The sequence below is a fragment of the Gopherus flavomarginatus genome, chromosome 1 (assembly GCF_025201925.1).
Source record: "Gopherus flavomarginatus isolate rGopFla2 chromosome 1, rGopFla2.mat.asm, whole genome shotgun sequence".
Classification (NCBI taxonomy): Eukaryota; Metazoa; Chordata; order Testudines; family Testudinidae; genus Gopherus; species Gopherus flavomarginatus.
In genome coordinates this window covers 27,025,030-27,049,253 of record NC_066617.1, presented here as the reverse complement: position 1 = coordinate 27,049,253, position 24,224 = coordinate 27,025,030, and the positions used below count along the sequence as shown (strand labels likewise).

General features: G+C 42.1%; 2 protein-coding genes across 5 annotated transcripts in view; one reads left to right on the top strand and one right to left on the bottom strand.

Moving 5' to 3' along the window:
- The window catches only part of DNAJC2 (DnaJ heat shock protein family (Hsp40) member C2), a 23,347-nt gene extending 11,054 nt beyond the window's left edge, over positions 1 to 12,293 (top strand). Inside the window, exons 7-17 of one of the 2 annotated variants that reach the window (XM_050925716.1) lie at positions 586 to 651; positions 4,689 to 4,780; positions 4,884 to 5,005; positions 6,482 to 6,631; positions 7,111 to 7,199; positions 7,286 to 7,355; positions 8,125 to 8,309; positions 8,734 to 8,834; positions 9,755 to 9,862; positions 10,681 to 10,835; positions 12,166 to 12,293. In XM_050925716.1, coding sequence (XP_050781673.1) covers positions 586 to 651; positions 4,689 to 4,780; positions 4,884 to 5,005; positions 6,482 to 6,631; positions 7,111 to 7,199; positions 7,286 to 7,355; positions 8,125 to 8,309; positions 8,734 to 8,834; positions 9,755 to 9,862; positions 10,681 to 10,835; positions 12,166 to 12,240 — 1,213 coding nt within the window. In that variant the 3' untranslated portion in view covers positions 12,241 to 12,293. Of the gene's footprint in view, positions 1 to 585; positions 652 to 4,688; positions 4,781 to 4,883; positions 5,006 to 6,481; positions 6,632 to 7,110; positions 7,200 to 7,285; positions 7,356 to 8,124; positions 8,310 to 8,733; positions 8,852 to 9,754; positions 9,863 to 10,680; positions 10,836 to 12,165 lie in introns of those variants that run through there. The other variant, XR_007769889.1, reaches the window with a different exon arrangement.
- PMPCB (peptidase, mitochondrial processing subunit beta) lies at positions 12,253 to 24,224 on the bottom strand. 3 transcript variants are annotated; one of them, XM_050925970.1, is made up of 13 exons: positions 24,111 to 24,224; positions 22,343 to 22,483; positions 21,734 to 21,820; positions 20,772 to 20,901; positions 18,946 to 19,144; positions 18,525 to 18,604; positions 17,581 to 17,693; positions 16,915 to 17,058; positions 16,097 to 16,257; positions 13,594 to 13,679; positions 13,430 to 13,518; positions 12,700 to 12,775; positions 12,253 to 12,625 (listed from the first exon to the last, which is right to left on the bottom strand). In XM_050925970.1, exons 1-13 carry the CDS (start codon positions 24,207 to 24,209, stop codon positions 12,561 to 12,563), a joined length of 1,470 nt encoding a protein of 489 aa, XP_050781927.1. In that variant the 5' UTR covers positions 24,210 to 24,224; the 3' UTR covers positions 12,253 to 12,560. The 3 variants fall into 3 exon arrangements, with proteins under 3 accessions (XP_050781927.1, XP_050781941.1, XP_050781933.1); XM_050925984.1 differs by lacking the exon at positions 24,111 to 24,224 and adding an exon at positions 23,783 to 23,845 and having other exon boundaries at positions 22,339 to 22,483; XM_050925976.1 differs by lacking the exon at positions 24,111 to 24,224 and adding an exon at positions 23,783 to 23,844.

Sequence of the window (24,224 nt, the reverse complement as noted above, 5' to 3'; positions counted from 1 at the left end):
TGTTGCTAAAGCACAGACCTCAGTGTAAGGAGATGTGGCTTCTATTTCTGGCTTTGCCAAGATGCCCTGTGTGACCTTGAACTCCCCCTCTGTAAAACGAGGATAATGATAATTGTTTGCTTACCAAGTGCTTTGAGATCTTTGATTGAAAGATGCAGTAGAGGGACAGAGTAGTTGTTGTTAGTAATGCTACAACTGGTGTTTTCTTCATAAAAGAAAGAGGCTAAAACATTGACGTAAGACTGGGTGGATAGGCAGTTTCTATAAGTGGAAGAAGACTTAAGAAAACCACAGATGCTAGTTAACTCAGAGGATCTCTGGCATCTAAATAAACAGAGATAAAATACATTTAAATGAATTTAAAAACAATGATTCGCAAATGGACTGACAGCATCTAGTTCTATAATATTTACAAATAGCTTTTCTTGAATTTGGCAAGTTGACTGACTCCAGCAATGTTGGTCTGATTGCTAATGGACTAACTGCATGCTAAAACCTAACATTAAAAATGCAGACATTTTTAGAATGGCTTTATCAGAAATTGTTTGTCTCACCTGCATTGTTTTAATTTTGCATTTACTATAGGTATAATTTCGATTCTTGGAGAGAGTTTTCTTATTTAGATGAAGAAGAAAAAGAAAAAGCAGAATGGTATGTAAGTAAAACGTCTTTGATAAGGAGCTAACTGATTATTACAGCAAGACTTTTCACCTTGTAGTTAGGCTGTAAATCAGGGGAAAGGAGGAAGGAAGGATGGTCTAGTTATTAGAGTGTGGGACTAGAAGTGAGGAGTTCTGAGTTTTATTCCAGGCTCTGCCACTAACTTGCTGTGTGATCTTGGACAAGTCACACTCTGTGCCTCTGTTTCCTCATTGGTGAAATGGGAATAATTCTTGCATATGTCACAAGTGTGTTTATGAAGTGCTTTGAGATCCTCTGGTGGCAAGACTATACAGGTGCCAAGTGTTTATTTGTTGTACATTTGTGTAACTTCAGGCTATGATCTCAACAGAGCTCAAAAGCAAAATGGGCCAGGATGGTACTGGCGATTCAGTAGGTAACTCTCTCCTCTCTGAATCAGCACTGATTTGATACTCTGCTCTGAGGATGGAACTGATACTGTTTGTATTTAGACAGCAAGTTGCTGGCATCTTGATGCCACTAAAGATCCCTTGACACTCAGGAGTAGTGATATTACTGAATTGTCCTGACCAAGTGCCAGTTGTTAATTACATTCTACCTACTTTAACCTTCCAGTAGTTGTAATTCATAGATTCGCAGAATTTAAGGCTAGAAGGGACTCTCAGATCATAGTCTGATCTCCTGTATATCACAGGCCATTACATTTTACCAACTTACTCTTGTATTGACCCCACTAATTTGTGTTTGGCTAAAGCATATCTTCCAGAAAGGCATCCAGTCTTGATGTGAAGGCACTTGCATCATTCTATATGACTGCCCTGCCCTAATCCTTAATAACCATTCCACCAATCTTTGTGTCATTCATAAATTTTATCAGCACCGATTTTATATTTTCTTCCTGATCATTGATGAAAATGTTGAATAGTATCTGGCCTAGGACTAATCCCTGTGGAATCCCACTAGAAGCACCCCCATTTGATGATGATTCTTCATTGATTACTAATTTTTGAGATCACTGAGTTAGTCGGTTCTTAATCCATTTAGAGCGTGCTTTAATATTGTATAGTGCAAATTTTTTAGTCAGATCACTGTACTGTGTTAAGTCACTTGCCTTACAAAAGTCTAAGTATATTACCTTACCCACCTTGTCTCTCTTACATTTACACAGTCACCTTTATCAACCAAACTTGTAAGCTTGTCAGAGAATGAAATAGGTTTCAGAGGGGTAGCCGTGTTAGTCTGTATCAGCAAAAAAAAAAACAACAAAAACAAGGAGGAGTCCTTGTTGCACCTTAGAGACTTACAAATTTATTTTGGCATAAGCTTCTGTGGGCTATAGCCCACTTCATCAGATGTATGGAGTAGAAAATACAGTAGGCAGGTATAAATATATAGCACATGAAAAGATGGGAGTTGCCTTGCCAAGTTGGGGGTCAGTGCTAACAAGGCCAATTCAATCATGGTGGATATGGCCCATTCACAACAGTTGACAGGAAGGTGTGAGTATCAACAGAGAGTGAGGGCTCTGGGTGGTGCTTACCTGCAGGGGCTCCCTGGAAGTGGCAACATATCTGTCCCTCAGCCCTGGCTCCGCCTACAGGCACCGCCCCCACAACTCCCATTGACTGCAGTTCCCGGCCAATGGGAACTGTGGAGCTGGTAGTATACCATGCTAGGAGCTTAGGGAGGGACATGTCACCACTTCTGAGAAGCCGGGTAGGGAGCCTGCCAGCCCTGCCAACTTCCCCCTGTCCCCCAGCACCAGCGGAGGTCTCAGGCTGCTCCCACCTAGGCACCTGCGGCGCCCCCCACACCACGCGCGCGCACACACCCAGCACTCGCGGCACCCCCTGTGCCGTGGTCCCCCCATGAGTGTCTGTAGCACTCCCAAGATTTAGCCAGGAGTATAGTACAAGTCATGGACAGGTCACGGTCTGTGAATTTTTGTTTACTGCCCATGACATGTCCATGACTTTTACTAAAAATACCCATGACTAAAACATAGCCTTAGTGATAAGTAAGAGTCAGCATGGATTTGTCAAGAGCAAATCATGTCAAACTAACGTAATAGCTTTCTTTAACAGCGTAACAAGCCTTGTGGGTGGGGGAAACAGTAGATGTGGTATATCTTGACTTTAGTTTTTGATATTGCCTCACATTACCTTCTCATTAACAAATTAAGGAAAGATAGTGTCGATGGAGCTACTATAATTAAGTATTTAGTCATGGGTATTTTTAATAAAAGTTGTGGACAGGTCATGGGCAATAAACAAAAATTCATGGCTGGTGACCTGTCCATGACTTGTACTATAAATATCCCTGACTCAATCTTAGCTGGGGGGTCCACTGCTCTGGGAGGCCCAGGGGAGAGGAGGCACTGCTGAAGGGACCCTGGGGAGAGCCACTTCTTGGGAGTGTCCTCGGAGGGCCACAGCTCTAGAGAGAGGCACCAGGGCCAGCGGCACCGGCTGCCAGGGGCTGCCAAGCTGTGGCTGCTTCTGCTGCCCCTGGGACCACTGCCCGGGCAGTCCCCCAGGCCAGCCAAGCAGCGGCCAGTGCAGCTGGCCCCAGGGCAGCTCCAGCAGCATCCGGTGCAGCTGGCTGCGGGGCTGCCTGAGCGGCTGGCTATGGAGATGCTTCAGCAACACTGGTGCAACTGTCCTTCTGGCCGCCTGAGCAGCTGATCCTGGGATCAGCCTCATGGGCCGCTGCAGATGTCACAGAGGTTGCAGAAAGACACAGAATCTGTTACTTCCGCAGCCTCTATTACAGATACAGAGCCCTAACTATAATGTAGGTATATAACTGGTTGGAAAACCGTTCCCATAGAGTAGTTATCAGTGGTTCACAGTCAAGTTGAAAGCATATCGAGTGGGGTCCCGTAGGGATCGGTCCTCGTCCTGGTTCTGTTCAGTAGCTTCATAAAAGATTTAGATAATGGCATAGAGAGTACATGTATATAGTTTGCAGATGATACCAAGCTGGGAGGGGTTGCAAGTGCTGTGGAGGATAGGATTAAAATTAAAAATGATTGGACAAACTGGAGAAATGGTCTGAAGTAAATAGGATGAAATTCAATAAAGGACAAATGCAAAGTTTAGGAAGGAACAATGAATTGCACATATACAAAATGGAAAATGACTGCCTAGGAAGGAATACTGTGGAAAGGGATCTGAAGATATAGTGGATTCACAAGTTAAATATGAGTCAACAGTGTAACATTGTTTAAAAAAACAAACAAACATCATTCTGGGACATATTAGCAGAAGTGTTGTAAGCAATACTTGAGAAGTTCTCCATCTGATAAGATGTATCCAGTTCTAGGTGCCACATTTCAGGAAAGAGATGGACAAATTGGAGAATTTCCAGAAGAGAGCCAAAAAAAGAAAAATGACTAAAGGTCTAGAAAACATGACCTGCGAGGAGAATGAAAAAACTGTTTTTGTTTAGTCTGGAGAAGAGAAGACTGAGGGGGAACATAATAGTTTTCAAGTACATAAAAGGCCATTACAAGGAGGTAAAAAATGGTTCTCCTTAATCTCTGGTGATAGGAAAAGAAGCAATGGACTTAAATTGCAGCAAGGGAGGTTTAGCTTTGACATTAGGAAAAAATTCCTAACTGTCAGAGTGGTTAAGCACTGGAATAAATTGCCTAGGGAGGCTGTAGAATCTCCATCATTGGAGGTTTTTTTAAGAACAGATTAGACAAACACCTGTCAGGAATGGACTAGTTAGTCCTGCCTTGAATGCAGGGGTCTAGACTGAGTGACCTACTGAGGTCCTTTCCAGTCCTTCACTTCCATGAGCCTATGATTACTGAACTGTCTTTTCTGTAAGACTATGTAATGTGGTTGAGCTGTTGTGCAAGGGTTCAGGGTTTGCACTTGACCTTTGTGGGCCAACAGCTTATGCTCGTAAGTCTGCTTTTACTACAGTTGAAATCTGAAGCATCTGCAAATTGGTTCTTGTAATGGAATTCCTGACAGACCATTAACAGTGCTGGTGATTGGCAGAGCTGAACTAACACCATGCCTTCCAATTTGTAGTCGAGATGAGAGGAGGTGGATAGAAAAACAGAACAGAGCAGCCAGAGCACTGAGGAAAAAAGAAGAGATGAACAGGATAAGGACATTAGTTGGTAAGTATAAAATCTGCCTTTTTAAGAAGAGGTGTTTGGTAACTAGCAGTGAAAATGTTTACTGTCCCCTTTCATGGACACAATGCTTTGTTTCCCCTGCTAGATAATGCATACAGCTGTGATCCTAGAATAAAGAAATTCAAGGAAGAAGAAAAGGCAAAGAAAGAAGCAGAAAAGAAAGCAAAGGTCGAAGCAAAACGAAAAGAACAGGAAGCAAAAGAAAGAGTAAGTTTGTAAATTGTTTATATGGGCTGAGAAACTCAGAGACTTAAATGTACCTGATCACCTGCTTCAGCTTCCAGATCTGAGAGAGGCCACACACTGAAAATTACACTGAGGCCTGAGATTTGCTATTTTCAGTCTTGTTCCAATGCCAAAAAGGCATTGCTATATTCAGGGACCAGTGACCCTTTTAAGATTGAGAGTGAGATGTGGGCAGAACCCAGCCCTGGCAGCCAGGAAGTTCTAAAATCAAATCCCTGTTCAGTGCAGACTTTCTTTACTGCCTCAAGCAAGTCCCGTTAACATTTGTGGCTTAGTTGCCCCATCTGTAAATTGAAATGATTTTTTACTTTATAGGAGTGCTCTATGGACTGATTGGTTATTATCTGTAAAGCCCTCTGAAGATGAGCAGAAGCATGCACTTGCTAATTCTAGCAATCTGAGATAACTGCTACTAAAATCTTAGTGTGATTGAAGAGGTTGGGAAGCAAAAGATGCTAATCCAAACGATATGATTTTAAAAATCATATTTTGCAGTCCGCCAGCAATAGCATTTCAGAAGAGCAGCACAAATGCTTACAGAACCATTAGATTTTTCGAAGGACTGGTCCTGGAGCAGGAATAAGATTTCTTCTAAAATGTAAATCTGCAGTGGTTCATGTCCACACTACCCTCCTTGGGTCAGTGGTGCAGATCCCCACCAGGAAAGCCTCCACCCAACCAGTGTGCGGAGCTGAGAGTCCGGTTTCTCAGCTCCCTGCTGGGAGCCCAGTTGCCCCACAGGCTCCCAATGGGCTCCCCCCTCCTCTGCTCCCCATTCCCCACTAGGAGTTGGGGAAGGCACCCAAGCCTTATTGCCCCCAGGGAGCAGGGTCCAGCTGCCTTGGCTCTCCTCCCCTTCTTCCCCCCCCCACCCCCCCGGAGGCAGGCAGCCTTGTCATTTTCACTGCTCACCCAGAAGCCCTGGCTCCCAGTGAGTGGGGAGCCACCAGGGCTTGTTAAGCTGCCCGGCTCTCCAGAGGAGCAGGGGGCAGCTCGGTTCTAGCTGCCCAGCTTTCTTGTCAATTTCACAGTGCCTGTCATGAAATCAACAAGACTGCCAACAGTGGATGTAAGGGACACTGTGTCTACACAGACAATGCATGGCCCTAACTACACCAACGTAGGTCTTATGTGGGTGGAAGGCTGTTGTGTAGACACTGACATAATTAGGTCAACATAAGCTGCCTTATGTCAGCTTAACTATGTAGTGTAGATCAGCCCTTAGAAACTGGGTATCGTCAGTGCTAGTGAGGTATTTGTTAATTAATGCCAGGCAACATGCGCGTATGTGCTTGCGCATTCACCTTTTGTTTATTTCTTAAAGGTTCAATCTTCCAAGCGTTTAAGTATTGATAGTTTTATTCACCTTGTTAAAGTAGCACATCTCGTGCATCTTACTCGAGAAGACCTACTACATTTTTTTCCCTTTGATTGCAGCAAAGACAAGCAGAATTAGAAGCAGCACGGTTGGCTAAGGAGAAGGAAGAGGAGGAAGTTCGACAACAAGCACTGCTGGCAAAAAAAGAAAAAGATATACAGAAAAAAGCAATTAAGAAGGAAAGGCAAAAATTGAGAACAACGTGCAAGGTATAGATGTCGTCATAGCTGAATATAAACCGTATTAATGAACTTGTAGCACCTGGTTAGACCAGAACTTTTCCTTTTGTGCCAAATCACTCATGTATGTTTATCCTTATAAATGAAGGTGGACGGTGGAAATTGTGTCCATAGGTAAAAGTGTTTTTTCTCCATGTGTCAGAAACACTTGTATTGGGGTTTACAAGTAAACGTCATTATAGAGTTATTTAATACAGAATCACAACAGGAAGAGATGCTTTGGTCTGTAAAGGCAAACCAATGTAGCTTTATGAAGACTATCAACTAAAAAGCAAAATATAAAAACACACAGCCATAGTCCAATTTCAGTTACATGAAAAACATCCAATTTATTTTAAGGCTATTCAGTCCAAGTTATAGTAATACTGGAGGAATGGGTGTTTTTTGAGACACTCTTTGAATTTCATTGTCCTATATCTTCAATGGAAAACATGTATTTCTGCTTTCAGAACTGGAATTACTTTTCTGATAATGAGGCAGAGTGTGTTAAAATGATGGAAGAGGTGGAAAAGCTTTGTGATCGTCTTGAACTAGCAAGGTACGTTTTCCTGACCCTCTTTACTCTGTTTTTTGATATCCATCTTTCTACTAGATCTCCAATATAACTTAACAATTTATTTTTAGTCTGCAATGCTTGAATGAAGCACTTACATCCACGACAAGGGAAGGAGGAAAGGCTGCTATAGAAAAACAGGTAATTATACATGGTGTCAAATCAATGTAATGAAAATATTTAGATTAACTAAGCTTTCCTGACTCTCTGACAACATCTAAACAAGTTGGATATTAACTTAAGATATGCATCTGAGACTGGGTTCTTTACATGGTAAGAATGGCCACCAAGACCTGTTTCATAACACAAAGAAACGAGACTTTGCCGCTACTTCCACAATAAATAGCATAGGTCAGGGTTAGTCTAATGCACTGGTGCCAGCAGAGTAAGAGTTTATGCATTTTAGATTAGTACCTAATCATCACAGTCAGTAACTGGTGTAATAATATCCCATAAAATTTTAGATAAGGAAGTTCATATTCCTCAGCAATAGTGAATTACTCTGGGGAAAAATGGCCCAGTCTTTGCTTATCATCATTATGCAATCAAAACGTAGCCTCTGTGCCAATGACCAAGAGTCAGCAGTCAGTCTAGACTTCCCCTACAATATTGTTGCTCAAATATTGGAAAAGTGTCTAGTTTAATTTCATGAGTTTGCACTCATTATGCATCAGTTTTTTTGGCGTGCCCATGAGCATGTTTACACATAGCTATATCTGTCATCTGTTGGGGAAATAATGGTGGAACAGGTAGACTCTCTTTCCACAAGTGTGATGTATAAGAATAAGAAAACCAGGGAAAGTTGAAGGATTGAAGCAATTCCAGTAGCTGAAAATGTAGAAGGGACTTTCATTTTGGATTTGTGGAAGAAAATGTTAAAATTAATTGATGCACATTTTTGTTCACCTAGATAGAAGAAATAAATGAACAGATCAAGCGAGAAAGAGAAGAAGCAGAGGCTCGTTTGCGCCAAGCAACGAAGAGTTCAGAGAGATCAACAACCGGTGGCGGAGGTGGAAGTAAAAACTGGTCAGAAGATGACTTACAGTTATTGATTAAAGCTGTGAATCTCTTCCCGGCTGGGACTAACTCAAGGTACTTTTTCATGTTTTAAATGTAAAAGACAATTTAAAAAACAAACAAACCCATTTTCCAACTGGTGGCATTCCTTGTGAGATTTCAGAGCATCTGAAACAGTATTTTGCTGTAGAGCCCCTACAATGTCCCTCTACGCACACTTTAGAGAATCCCTTCATTTTATCTCAGTGCAGTGCAGGACAGAGATCTTAGTAAGAGGCCAACCCAACCTCAATGCAATTTAATAGAAAAGTTCTGCACTCCATTTACTGTGGACGTAAAGTAGCATATTTAGTTTCCAAAGAACTGAGAGTGCTAAGAATTACAGATATGCTATTGCAAGCATGGACCTCACTATAATTAGCTAAGAAATTAAACATCTCTCTCACTGCTATTCTACCATATGCTATTTTGCACTGTTTGTTTTCCATTCTTGGTGTAGGTGGGAAGTTATTGCCAATTATATGAACTTGCATTCTACTACTGGAATAAAACGAACAGCAAAAGATGTCATCAATAAAGCAAAGAGCCTCCAGAAACTTGGTATCTTTATTATCTTTGTAAGATGGTCTGCGTGCTTCTATATTATTTATGTAATAAGTTATTTTTCTTTAAATGCAAAACAAAACATTCATTGTCCATTCATGGAAACCGTTTCTATCTTCATTGAGTGAAAGCAGATGCCATTATTAGCAAAACCACTTGTTTTAGCTCATTCTGAGTGGAAATCATCTTTGTCAAGATGAATTTTTAGATCAGTGCTGCTGTGATGAAGAGATTTTACCATGAAATAGAAACAGGCCTTGTGCAACGGCTAAACCACCATGCTGTGTCGTTGAGATGCAGTTCAGTTTAACACGGATAGCATCGTGATGGTTCAGTCTTAATTGTTACTGAAAATAAAAACTCGAACACCAAGACATTCCTTTCTTCCTGCTCAGTATTCCATCAGAGACAGTGCATTATTTAAAGGAGTTTCTCAGTAACTTTGTACCAAGCTACTTGCTGAGACAAGAAAGAGACTTAAAATGACGGACAATATCCTGAGTACCTGCTGATAGAGCTAGTATCCACACTAACACTTAACAGATTTAGAGCCTCATCCTGTAGTCATCACTCCTGGGAACAATCCCAATTGGCTACAGTGGGACTAAGCATGTGATTAGGGCTGCAGGATCAGACTCCAGGTGCCCTGGAAAACAGCTTTTATGGTACAGTGTAAACATTAGAATAAGATTGAAGCTGTTGGATATGTCACTTTTGGATTAATATCTCACCTAGTTTTCATCTAACAACCCTTACAGCTGACCTTTGAAATGAAACATTACATTCATCTTCAAATTATCTGAATGCTAGCTTTAGGCTAATCTGCTAGATGACGTGTTAGGCATTATGTATGGCTTTTTAAACTTCCCATTGTGGTCTCTGGTCTTGTGAACTAAATGAATCTGTATTGTCCTCAGACCCTCATCAAAAGGACGACATAAACAAGAAAGCTTTTGATAAGTTTAAAAAAGAGCACGGAGTGGTACCTCAGACAGAGAGTGCCGCACCTTCAGAGCGATTTGAAGGTAAGGCTGTAAGAGAACTATTTTCAGCCCTTCACAAACAATTCTATGCCTATAGTTATGCTTGATAAAAGATAGTGGCCCAGATTCCTCTTTGGATGTCTGCAGAACCATACTTCAGTGAGTGCAGAATATGGCCAAAGAATATGTTGGCCCAGGACACTTATCCATTTGTGGCAGCTGTCAGATTTAATGCAGTTTTGTGGGGGGGACTCTCTTGTCTCTCCTAAAGATCCTTCTCATTTCCCCAGAAGCAACCTGGGCCACTAGAGCCACGCTGTCAGGAACTGTGGGGTTCAGGAGATCCACTGTAGGGACAGAGACGGTATGGGCCCTCTCCCCAGATGAGCTTGGCTTTGCATAGAACCCCAAGATCTGCTTTGGACACTTCCATACCTAAGGGGCTTTCCTAGGGCTAGGTCTACCTTAGTGTGGGAAGTCAACCTAAGATACGCAAATTCAGCTATGCGTCGACTCCGCTGCCACCTCTCGCTGCAATGGAGTTCCGGAGTTGACGGCAGAGCGATTGAGGATTGATTTTATCGTGTCTATACTAGACGCGATAAATAGATTCCTAATAGATCGATCACTATACCCTAAGAGTGGATGATCACTTCCTTACTGAAATGCAAAGGGAAGCAGCTATAGGCTTCTTAAGTGGTTTAGAAAGCGTAAGTTTCCTAGGAATATCAGTTTCTTAGCAGCATTCTCACTAGCTCATCCCATGGCAAGGGCAAAGTTTTATATAATTAGGGGACTTCTGGCTAAACATCTAAATTTCAATCACTATTCTCATTTATCAATGGCTTTTTATAAAACAGGACTAGTCACAGATTCAGCCCCTTGGACTACAGAAGAGCAAAAACTTTTAGAACAGGCTTTGAAGACATATCCAGTAAATACTCCTGAAAGATGGGAAAAAATAGCAGCTGCTGTCCCAGGCCGGTCAAAAAAAGACTGCATGAAGCGCTATAAGGTAAGAAATACTGTTTTGCCTTCATCCCGATTATGTGGTTAACCTGCTTCAGTCTCCACAACTGCCATAGCTGCTGATTCTTCAAGAAAAACAAGTTGTAAAACTTAGTTGGTCCCAGGATATGAGAGACAAAAGGTAGGTGAGGTAATAATCTTTCATTGGACCAGCTTCTGTTGTGGGAGGGATAAGCTTTTGAGCTTCACAGAGCTTTCATTCCGGTCTGGGGAAAGTAACCAGTCTGTCTATGCTAAATACAATTTGGAATAGATTGTGAAACAAGTATCGAGGGGTAGCCATGTTAGTTCTTAAGGTGCCACCAGCCTCCTCTTTGTTTTTGTGCATACAGACTAAAATATTTATTTGGGCACAAGCTTTTGTGAGTAAAAAAAAACCCTTCTTCAGATGCATGGAGTGAAAATTACAGATGCAGGCATTCTCTTCACATATAATAATGCCTGCATCTGTAGTTTTCACTCCATGCATCTGAAGAAGGGGGTTTTTTACCTAAGAAAGCTTACGCCTAAATAAATCTGTTAGACTTTTAAGGTGCTACCAGCCTCTTCGTTGTTACTGTGAAACAAGAGGTTCATATGCTGAAGGAGACTGCTTAGAATTAAGTGAGCAATAACGGTATGTTACAAATTGTTATGAGCCATTGACACACCAATTTGTAACATCTTATTGACTGCTAACCCTTAACTGGCCTTCATTTTAAGTGGTCTCCTGCATCTTGTATTCAGCTTAAGCTATGTCTACACTTAAGCCACCTCTCCAAGAGGCAGTAGTTAAGTAAACAGAAGAACTGGCTCACTGACCTAGCACTGTCTACATGGGGGGGTATGGGTGACTTAACTACATCACTTGGATGTGGATTTTTCACTCCCCTGAGCAATGTAGCTGGGTTGACTTAACTTTTTAGTGCACCACTGGCCTTAGACACTCCAGTTACCTTCCTCTGAAGAGCTCTGTGACACTCATCCCTTCCACCAACAGAAGTTGGTCCAAATAAAAAAAGTTACTTATCTTGTCTCACAAATTAAGGTTAACAAGCATGACAGAGTAATGAAAGGAGGAAGTTAGCCATCCAAGCTGTATCATTGTAGGAAAGCGAGCATAACTCTGACTAGTCATGTCACATCTTGGCTTTGGATATTCACCCTCTGCTTCCTCAGAATTATCCACTCAAATGAATACTTGTATTTTCCAAAGGCAGGCCCCTGGCTATCCAAAGTCCTATTTTGGTTGGCAGAGTTAAGTCACCATCTGATTAGTTATCTGACAGTTTAATTGATTAAATATACAGATTTGTTTCTTTTCTTTTACTCTGCAGGAACTTGTTGAAATGGTTAAAGCAAAGAAAGCTGCCCAAGAACAAGTGTTGAATGCTGCTAAAGCAAAGAAATGAGACTCAATGACAATCGTTGTGTGCTGTTTTATAATAAAAATGCAAATACTGTACCTGTTTTTATTCTTTAGACAAATTACACATAATGTTAACATTCTGAAATTAGTTTCTCCAAGTACAAGAGGGTAAGGAATAACTGTCAAGGCGACTTCCCCTTAAGTGATGGTTATGTAATTTTCGGACACTGTTTCCCATGGGAGGGCTTTAGGTACTGAAGTTGGGTTGGAGGGGGGAGGGTGGAAATCAAATGTCTGTCTTCATGCCTTGTGACAACTGCTTTAGAAATCTGGTATCCTCATTAAAACATTTACCATGTGTTCCTAATCACGTAGCCAGTACATGCCACTATGGATTCTGTTGTAATCTGGAAGCTGTTCAATTGGACCTGGAAATGAAAAAAAGTTAGTCAAGACATCTATTTAAACTGCAGCTTGGCATGGTGAGGAAGAATAAGCTTACCCACAGCAGCGATGGCAGGCCACTTATCATAAATGTACTTTGTGCAAATCTCTCTTATGGTCTGGGCATCAATAGCCTGAAAAGTGTTAAGAAAAGTAAGTTAATGCTGTCTTGGACAAAGTCTGTTAGAGCCCAAAGTTGAATTATTATAATAAAATGGTTCTACAGTTAATCAACTAGTAAGTTAGCTGCCATGTCTTTCTAGAGCAGCAGTTCTCAACTCATGAGCTGCTTGCAGCCCAATCAGCACACAGCTGTGACCTATGTGACACACTCAGGGCCATACAGAGATAGTGTATATATACTGTATGGATATGGCCCACCTTGGTAAATAGGTTGAAAACCATTGTTCTAGAGGGCTAGCAACGTTTCAGACCTTTCATCCTCTATACCAGGGTGGCCAAACTACTGACCCTCGGAACTGCAAACGATTATCTTCAAAAGTTTGAGAGCTGGGACCACCTGCTGGGACTTCAGCCCTGTGGAGAGGGGGGTGGGGGTCTCAGGGTTTAAACCCCACCACACAGCTGCAGAGCAGAGCACTGAGCTTTCCCTCCTCCCCCAGTCTGATAGGCAGAGAATGGGGGAAGCTCCCCAAGCCACACTTCAATTGTAAAAGAGCCACATGTGGCTCACGAGCCATGGTTTGGCCACCCCTGCTCTATACAACTAAGTTGCTAGCTGCTACATTAACAGTCTTCATTTAAAAATAAACACCTGCACTACTTACTTCAATTCTTGCTTCAAGTTCAGGAATTGGAATTCTACGATTGTAACACAACATCTGTCTCCCAATGTCCTCGCAGATGGGGGTGGACCCTAATGAAGGCAAAATATACTCTAGTTATCAACATATGAGTAAAAGAAGAATAAAAATCCCAATTTTAACCTTACCATCAAGCTGTAACAGCATATTTGTTTTTAGAAGGTTCGTGGCTCGAGATACTTCACTTTCAGTAACACTTGTGCAGAGTCGTATCCTGAAAGACAGTTTGAAACACTCGTAGGAAATTTTACTATTCAAGCAAGAATGGCATTAGTTACTTGAGGTAGGGTGCCATATTACCTATGCACAATGCTAAGACACCAGGCATATTAGTACACCAATACTAGAATGTCATTTCTAGAGAGCAGGGTTAGTGGTATTCTCAGCATATGTAAGTGGAGAATTAGAGATTTATCCCTGTATCAAGCTGCTTCCATATGAGTAGTAGGATTAAGGGTAAATGTAGGTTGAATCTGAGGAAGCTTTCTAATGGAATGAGCTACTTAAAGTTGATAGTCTCCACAGGAAGATTGAGAGCGCCGTATCACTGAGATGTTTAGAACTAAACAAAAAGTACTCCACTAGGGCACTGGTTCTCAACCAGGGGTACATCAGCTAACCTAGATATTTGCCTAGTTTTACAAAAGGCTACATAAAAAGCACTAGCAAAGTCAGTACTGACTAAAATGTCATACAGACAATGATTTGTTTATACTGCTCTCTACACTGTACATTGAAATGTAAGTACAATGTTTATATTCCAATTGATTTATTTTATTACATGGTAAAAAATGAGAAAGTACACCATTATTCAGTAGTAGTGTTCTGAGAGACTTTTGTGTTTTTATGTCTGATTTTGTAAGCAAGGAGTTTTAAGTGAGGTGAAACTTATGGGTACACAAGACAAATCAGACTTCTAAAAGTGGTCCAGCAGTCTGGAAAGGTTGAGAGCCACTGTTCTAGGGAACAACTCACTGTAAGTGCAGGGAGATGTATTAAAACAGAGGTTTCCAAACTCTGGACTGCACAACGCTGGCTGGTCAAATGGGGCTAGCTCCCCCCTCCCTCAATGCTCAATTCCATTAAGCAAATAAAAACCTACATTATGATCCCAATACTACTGTTCCATTTAATCAACTGCTGTTGTTGCCATCGACATGTAATTAGGTTGGGGTGGATCAGGAGGGGAGATAGGAGCCCATCCTATGAAAGGACAAAAATCCCCTTGCAAAATGTCCTAGAAATGTTCCCATCTGACTTGAATTTTATCAATGGCTCATTAAGTCCAGCTGTACTCAGCCAGTTCAGAAGGTGGGTACTCTGGTGTCAAGATGACTCAAAATAGGCCCTAAATTACACCATTCCCTGGCCTAATTTTCAGAGAAATCCTTGCACAATGGCACACCTACAATTTCATTTAGTTACAATATAATTATTATAATTTCATCAACAGAAGTGGGTCCAGTAAAAGGTATTCTCATTCTTAAGCTGAATATTTTTGGTAAAAAAGTGACGCATCAAAGAGCAGGGATCAGCTTATAAACGGGTCTACGCCAAAACTTGATGATTTTAAACTCTATGGCAGGGATTGGCAACCTCTGGCATGTGGTTTGCCAGGGTAAGCACCCTGGAGGGCCAGACTGGTTTGTTTACCTGCCGCGTCCACAGGTTCAGCTGACTGCAGCTCCCGCTGGCCGCAGTTCACCGCTCCAGGCTAATGGGGGCTGCAGGAAGTGGCGGGGGCTGAGGGGCTCCATGCCTGCAGACGCTCCAGGTAAACAAAACATCCCGACCCACCAGTGGCTTACCCTGACGGGCCGGGAGCCATAGTTTTCCAACCCCTGATATATAGGGTCGGCTTATGAAAGGGTTATACAGTTTTTGCTATTTTTACTTATCCATCTCGGGGGATCGGCTTATAAACGAACAGGCTAATGAATGAGTATATACGGTAATTGAATGTGCCTCTCTCTGAAAATGTAAATTAAATGCCACGGAGTCTGTTTGCAGTTGATTGGAGGGTATATAAAGTTAGGTAAGAAGTAACAGACCTTACTTAGCTTGCATCTTACTCCACAGAAGAAGATTACATAATCCTTCCAATCCCTCCTCCTGCCAGAACTTTCAATTTGTAAATCAAATTGCTACACCTCTACCCCAATATAACGCTGTCCTCGGGAACCAAAAAATCTTACCGCATTATAGTGAAACTGCGTTATATCGAATTTGCTTTGATCCACTGGAGTGCGCACTCCTGCCCCCCCCACCCCGGAGCGCTGCTTTACTGTGTTATATCTGAATTCGGGTTATATCGGGTTAGAGGTGTATTACTGACGTTTTGGGCCAGATTTCACCACTCTTGCTCTTCCAAGTAGTACTCTGCTCTTCAAGTAAACCCACTGCTTTCACAGGAGCTACTTCCAGTGTAAGGTACTGTCAGGGTGAAGCAAGAGTGGGAGAAACTGGCTTTTGGGGAACAAACATCACAAGCTTCTGAATTTAGTCTACTTGTTCTTTCCCAACAAATTTGGACTGTGATAAACACAAAACACTTTTTTGATGAAGCTGCTATTTTTAAATAGCCAGTCCTCAACCCAAAACAAGCTACTTGGAGAAACATCGTTTTCTTACCACTCTCTCTGAACGAAGTGCATCATATCCTGTACAGTGGATGGTTCACAAACCATGTAGAGCCCCCACAGTCCAGTATCAGTGTAACAGGTGTTGAAAGATTGGAAGCTATGACACAGGTTGCCATGGCAAGTGATCTGGGCAAGCTTGCTGGATAAATTCTGTTTAAACAAAAAGATAAGTTTTAGTATTTCAGGGTTTGCGGTTTTTTAAATATTCTTTCCCACCACTAAGCTCACCCACTGCTATTTCAAGTGAGACAGATTGGCAGCTTCCTCCACAGCCAACAATACTGCTATGAGTATGCACCAGATGCTTTTGTATAGAACGGGCAGCTTCCTCTCCTGCACATAATCTTTCACTCTCCAAGTGATAGCCTGAATTTGTCAGTTTTAAACTGCAAAGATTTTTTTTTTTTAAAGCCCAAAAAAATAGCTAGTAAGATTCCAAGAGAGGGAACAGGCACTGGGATATTCATTGCATACAGCTTTGGAGCCTATTTAGTTTTTCCAACTTGTTTTCACTATGGTTTTTAGGCTGTATGAGGGCTCCTCCACTTTGGTGACTCAGTGTGCCATTTCCCAAATGCACCTGTGCCCAAATTCTCATGTCACATGGCAACAGAATGCATTCAGAGACCACGGAGTTAGATTTTGATTTTTTTTTTTTTTTAAACACTGATAGAAATAACCAGGAAACTCGATTCCATCCCAGACAAGGTGGAGTTTGTGAAGTGTACTGATGCTGGCAAATAACTGAACTAAACACCTCTTACTGGTATAGTCAACCTTCATCAAAGTGCCTTGAGGTTTACTCACCACACCTCCTCCAAAGGAACGATCCCAGTTGCCTATCAGAGTATTTGCTACCATAAGGGGAATTGTATCTGGGTAAGACCAGCCAACTGCTTCGACAGCTATTGCGATGTGTGCCAAAGGCATCTTGTCATCTCGTATACGAATCTGAATCACAAAAACGTTAACTTCAAATGTAATGCTGCAAACATACCACAGTGGGTACATTTATTCAAATGAAGGAAACTAGGAACTTTCAAATAGAATCTAGTGCAAAGCATGAAAAGCTCTACTCAATAATACCCTTAACTGTCTGCATAAGCCTAATGCCGTGTGTAAGGAAGTCATTATAGTCATTTTGCAGATGATTAAGAAGACATAGGATGGCAAAGTGATTTATCAGAGATGGGGCAGAGCTGGGAACAGAACACAGGAGTTCCAAGTTCCAGTCCTCTGCTGTAACCTTTAAAAACCCCTTGCCCAGAAATATATTAAGTGAACAGGATGATTTTCAAGGATGGTGAGCATCAGCTGCTTCTATTAACTTCAATGGGAGCGATCGGTGCTTAGAAGCTTTGAAAGTCACACTAGAAACTCAAGATCACACCAGACAACTCATTAATATTAATCATTACTCAGTGTTGCTTGTTGATCTAACCTGAAAAGGCAAAAAGCAATCTCAGTGCTTACCTCACTACCCGTGAATTTGCAAGGGGGTAGGGCTGGGATTCCTCCTTCCTGAGTAGATGGTAAGTTACCAAAATGATAATTTGCTAAATCAAGCAATTCATCATGAGAGACTCCTGAACAAGAGAGTTTCATATAGAGCAGTTTTAAAAAACATATCATCTAAGAAGATCATTTTTCACAGAAGTTAAAAAGCTTCAGCTAAGATGCCAGAGTTACAACAATCCATCATGACCTTTGGTTCTCTCCCAAAGAGATTATTGTACATTTCTGATTTCCCGCCCACTTTTTCCACTTCACTAAATGCCATTGCTAAAATAATTATCTTCATTACCTTTCTTGCCTCCTCTATCTTATACAGCACCAAACACAAGCTCCTTGTTCTCAACTTCAATGCCCTACACAGGGCTGCCCAGAGGTGGGGGGCAAGTGGAGCAATTTGCTCCAGTCCCCAGAGGGCCCCCCACAAAAATATAGTATTCTATGGTATTACAACTTTTTTTTTAATGGAAGGGGCCCCCGAAATTGCTTTGCCCCAGGCCCCCTGGATCCTTTGGGCGGCCCTGGCCTTACATAATCTCACCTCACCTTTCTATTTTCTTATTCCCTCTCCCATTCTGAACACCATCTCCTTCCTACATTTCTGGCTTTGTGCGCCCTGTCACACTGTCCTCTTACACTTGCAAAAGCCTCTCCGTTTAAAGCGAAGCACCCTCCTTGCCTAAAGATAAATTTACGTGTGTCCCTGGAAGATTACTGGGAGGAAAAACACAACAGATGAGATGCAGATACACAGAACTTTGAGGGCTAACAATAGGACTTCTATGACCTATTAAGTAGTGGATAAGTCATATTTCTGTGTCTGATCTTTGATCTCAACAAAGTTAAAGTGCTGTGTTTTTAAACTTATTTCCAAGTGCTTGCTGTGATGCATGTCTCATACTAACCTCCAGCAGCAGCCAGCACTATCCTGGGTCCTTTATAATGTGTTGTTATGTACTCCACCAAGTCATTGCGATTTATGGATCTGAAGTGGTAAAGAAGAAAATAACTACACCTCCTGTCAGCATAGGTAGTGTCTACACTGATGTGTTTCAGCGATGTAGCTGTGCCACTGCAACGTTTTAAGTGTAGATAAGTTCTAAGAAATAGAAGTTTCACATTGTAATCGTGTCCAAAGCAAACACGTATGATTGAGGGGAAGGCATTCAGGGTAAATTCCACTTGCAATTCCACCTTGTGCAACCCCAAACACTTCATAAGGCATAAAGAGAACAGAAATTGTTCCATTTATCTTTAAGTGTAGTTTTCAAATACTGGAAAGTAACCATGAAATTAAGACAAAGAAGAAATAGAAGCTGGAATTACTTGATGTTTTCAGTGGGTCCTAATATTGTCCGTCCCAGTGTAGTGTTCTGATAGGCTGTGGCATGAAGATAATCAAAGACAACTTCCTGCAAATTGGTTTCAACTTCCTGCATCTCTCGAAGGATAACTCCTCGCTCCCGCTCGATCTCTGCTTCCCCCAGTGTACTGTTCTGTATGATGTCAGCAAGAATCTCCACAGCTAGTAGAAAACACAAAGGGATGGGGGGCAAGTGTGCTTCAGCAACACTAGAACCTTCAGCTCACTATATCGTAATCAAATAAGCAGCTCAAATACATATTATAAGTGGGCAGAACTGTTAGCATAGAGTACAGGAAGAAAGATCTAACAGGAAATTGAAAATAAACTTCACATAGTGTAATCTTATTTTGTAATATTTGTTTTAGGAAAACTTTAGTGCCCTTCTCAGAGAGAATGTGTGTTCTTCAGGGATTTCTAAAACTACTAAGAACATAATGCTGCCCATTAATTTCATTTGGTGGTCCCTAGTTCTCATATTATGGGAACAAGTAAATAACTTTTCCTTATTCACTTTCTCCACACCACTCATGATTTTATATATCTCTATCATATCCCTCCTTATTCTCCTCTTTTCCAAGCTGAAAAGTCCTAGACTCTTTAATTGCTCCTCATATGGGACCCGTTCCAAACCCCTAATCATTTTAGTTGCCCTTCTCAAAAAATATATACTGGCATTACAAAAGGTTCAGAGATGAGGAGACCACATCTGTACACAGTATTCAAGATGTGGGCGTACCATGGATTTATATAAGGGCAATAAGATATTCTCTGTCTTATTCTCTATCCCTTTTGTAATGATTCCTAACATTCTGTTTGCTTTTTTGACCGCCACTGCACACTGTGGGGATGTCTTCAGAGAACTATCCACAATGACTCCAAGATCTCTTTTCTGATTAGTTGTAGCTAAATTACCCTCCAACATATTGTATGTATACTTGGGGTTATTTTTTCCCATGTGCATTACTTTACATTTATCCACATGAAATTTCATTTGCCATCTTGTTGCCCAATCACTTACTTTTGTGAGATCTTTTTGAAGTTCTTCACAGTCTGCTTTGGTCTAAACTATCTTGAGCAGTTTAGTATTCTCATCAAAGAATTGTCAATATGAATTATTTTATTTCATATGAACACTATGGAGTAAGACAATTCACTTAGACATACCAGGAATGAACAACTAGACAAAACTAAACAAAAATATAGCTTGTTCTTCAACTGGCAGCACTTTGTTTCTCTCTTCTTGTAAGCTTCTTTTTCACAATATGTTTAACTTAAGCTATTTGTCTCTAACCACAATACAAATATCCAGGGCCCTATCATACCTTCCCAAGGTCAAACACACTGGAGGGGCACAGAGTGCCCAAGATACACTGGGAGGTTCACTTTAGAGTTTGAAAAAAAGTTCCCTCAGAAGGACAAGGGAGCCAAAATAGGGGCAGGGAACATGATCTGCAAAGTCTGCCTCTCTCTCAGATCTGCAGCGGAGTGAGAATTTCACATCTTTAGCCCCAAAGGAGAGCCACTTGGTCCCGAGGAGACGTGCCAAGCATGGGTTACAATGCTGAAATGCTCCTCTCCAAACCTGCTAAGCCTCTTCCCCATGGAGTTTCAGCACAGAGGCTGCCAAGGAAGGGAGGTGGAAAGCACACTGTAGAGGCACTGTTCTCTCATTTCTGCTTTTTAGAGGGTTGTCAGCTCATTTATTTCCTTGTTGGTCCCCTCCTCACAATCTTTAATCTTTAGGAAAGATGCTCCTTCAGAAATTCTGCAGAACAGAAGCAGTTACCTCTTGGCAAGTCCTTTGAGAAAGCCTTTGCATAATACACAGTTTGTTCTCTGGATGTGTAGGCATTAAGATGAGCTCCCATGTTTTCAATCTCTAGTTCCAGGTCTAACTGAGATCTCTTTTTTGTCCCCTGAAATTAAAGAAAAAAAATTGTTTACTTGCACTCTAGAAGGTACCTACCCACAAAGTAGCTTTTGCACATGGGGAATAGTAAGGGTTTATTTTTTAAAAATAGCTGATTTGAGCACAAGAGAAACAACTGGTTTGAGGGGGGAAGGCTAGCACATTGGTCTTTTCCCACTGGAAAACTAAGTTTAAAGACAGATCCCAAGTAAAAATTAACTTGGGGACAGAGTGCCTATTTGTCTCCTACAAAGATTGGTAGAGTTGAGTCATGCTGAATTTAACTAATCTCAGGTGTCAGCAGGAGTGGATCAGTTCAGAATTTAAACATAGTGGAAAAAATATGGAAAGAAGGTTGCACAACACCTAACTCCGACCAGAGTTGTTGACTGCACCTCACTAAGCACTCAAATTGTTAATTTTAAAATGCTGAAATAACATGCAGAACTAATTCCTGAAACTAACAGATCTATCATTCTTGAATTCCTCCTGTCAGCCATTTTGTTTGTTTGCTTTTTGTTTCAAATAGATTGAACATGAAATTGTTCTTTCAGGCAAGGCTACAGCAGCACATGCAAATATACAGGTGAAGCCATACAGATCTGAGGTGAAATTCTGCCTTCACTGAAGTCAACAGCAACTTTGCCAGCAACTTCATTGAGGCCAGGACTGCATCCTTGATTTTTATTCTGGACAAAAATCCAAATTACTTGTGTTTTCCTAGTGATTTTGAAAAGTGATAGACTGAATTCAGTTGTAAGGAGTCTCCATAGTTATCCTTAAAGATCAGTAAACAATTTTAATTTTAAAAGCATTTGAAAACTAGTTTTAATACTTACCTTGAAAGCCATATGTTCCAGAAAGTGAGCTGTTCCGTTGTTCTTCTCATTTTCATACCTGCTTCCAGCATCAATCCAAAGACCAACCTTATTAAAAACAAACATTAATCTTACTATCTAATTGAAGATAGCATTGGCATTGTTTTGCTGGTTCTTACTTCGGCTAAGATTTTACCTTTTATAAGTAGACTATATATGGATTTTCAAAAGTGACTAGTGATTTGGGTGCCTCAATTTTGGGGTAAACTAATTTGCAGTTAAAGGGGCACAATTTTCAGAAAGTGACGAGCCCCCACGCTCTGAAAAAATCAGACCTCTTTACAGTGTATCGAGTCTGGCACCCAAAATCATTAGTTACTTTTTAAAGGCTTAGCCTAACCTTCACACAAACTTGTGGTCATTATTTACAAACTGTTGCTAAAAACTTCTTCTAAATACTCTTGGAAAATACATGTACATAGTTAAGTAAAAAGAACAGGAGTACTTGTGGCACCTTAAAGACTAACACATTTATCTGAGCATAAATACAGACTAACACAGATACAGACTAACACAGCTGCTATTCTGAAACCTATAGTTAAGCAAAAAATTCATTCACAAGTTACCTACTGTGCATGTTGAGAGTCCAGAATCTTCAGAAGCTACTCTCAGGCCATTTTCCAGAGAAGACACTTTAGTCTCAGGAACATTTAACACTATTTGCGTTGCCGCCTTGGTGGCCCTGAATCTGCTTGTCCCAAGTTGTATGGACTGTAAAGAAAAGCCATTAGTTACAAATTGTAGGCATCATCCTATGATGCTTGTCAAGAAAGCATGTCCCTGAACTTGGAAGTATGAATTATTTATTTTTGTTTTGTAAAATTAGCACTGATCTGGTGGCCACTGCTCTTCTCCTCAGAAATGCACCAACTCTGCCCAGAAATGACGCATGAAGAGGCATAAAATGGACCAGTCTGCAGCTGACCCTTTTTTATTGCAATGGTTAGAGCACTAGCCTGGGCTGTGAGAAATCTGGGTTCAGCACAAGCCACTTAATCTTTCTGTGCCTCAGTTCCCCATGTGTAAAATGGGGAATAGTAGTAAAAACATTAAAGATTATGAGGTGCTTATATATTACAGTAAGGGGCCATATAAGTACCTGAACTAGGCCCAGAAGGGCCAACATCTACAGCTCCTCAATCTGCAGAGATTCATGTTTTTATTCAAGGAACCCAGAGTCCAGGGCTCAGCCTGCAATGCCACCTCATGTAGCCTACAGAACTAACCAGGCTGCTCCAGCTTCAGCCAAAAACTGTACAGCCACATGCACTGTGGCTTGCACAGATCCCACTCAGCCAGACAACCCCATGAGGACAGCAGGCAACTACAAAGTGTGGGGGACCCCAGTGGGCCAGCCTGTATTCCACTTTAGTTCCACAGCCTGCTGGGGACACTAGTTGGTGGCTCCTTCATGGAGCCATGAGTACAGGTGTGTATCTGGCATGGTTCACCCCTCTTCCCAATGCCTGTCCTTTTTGTGGTGTGTGGGAGACCCTAGTGCACAGAATCATAAAATATCAGGGTTGGAAGGGACCTCAGGAAATCATCTAGTCCAACCCCCAGACAGATTTTTGCCCCAGATCCCTAAATGGCCCCCGCAAGGACTGAACTCACAACCCTGGGTTTAACAGACCAATGCTCAAACCACTGAGCTAGCCCTCCCCCCCAGCACGTTGAGCTTCTGGCTGCACTTTTCCCCACACCTTTTTATATATGCACACCCAATCCATGGCCCCACAGAGTCATGGGACCACCTCGTCAACCTCCTCCAAGCCATGGCCAAAGTGGGCATTTATAACGCCAGGGAGACGAGGTTGGCGGAGGGGAGGGGGCCACAAAGAAGGGGATACGACGGTGGGGCCTGTTTCCGTTCTTTCATTAGTTCACACATCCGGGCAGAGTTCCTCTGGGCGTTGCCTGCTGGCTCCTTGGAGGCTTTTGAGGAGCAGTGGGCGCTGTCCAGGGTTCTCTGCTCGGTGTCCCCTAGTTTTGGTCCTCTGACCCCCTCACCTGTTACTCTTTTCTTCGTTGTCCCCAACTTTAGTTGATTTCTGGACTCAGTAGCTCCTCCCCAGGCTGGCGGGGGGGGGGCCCTCAGCTGTCTGCGGGCTTATGCCCGCCCACTTCCCAGCACCCAATAGGATTACGGGCTGTGGGATGGGAGGGTGCAGATTCTAGAGCTCAGTGCGACCCGTGACAATAACCTTAAACTACAGCTCCCAGGGTGCACCGCGCCGGAGGAAGCCCATTGCCGTTTGACAGCCGGCAGCCTGTGGCCCGGCCAGAGGGTTGGCAGCCCACGCAGCATCTCCCCAGCGCCCCGATCCCTGTCACTCACCCGGGTCGCTGGGGCTGAGCCCCGCACCAGGCGGCGGCCAGGCGCGGCCCAGAGGAGCCGTCGGGCCGCCAGGTAACCTGCCCTCAGAGCCGCCGCCATCTTAGAGACGAGGCG

Bases quoted from the DNA above. Each gene is read 5' to 3' on its own strand.
- PMPCB (XM_050925970.1), bottom strand. From the start codon at position 24,209: ATGGCGGCGGCTCTGAGGGCAGGTTACCTGGCGGCCCGACGGCTCCTC. The intron at 21,821-22,342 runs GTAGGTAACTTG...GTTTTTAATAAG, and splicing joins CTGGACTCTCAACATGCACA to GTTGGTCTTTGGATTGATGC. The intron at 19,145-20,771 runs GTAACTGCTTCT...GTTTTCTACTAG, and splicing joins CTCAAAGGACTTGCCAAGAG to CTGTGGAGATTCTTGCTGAC.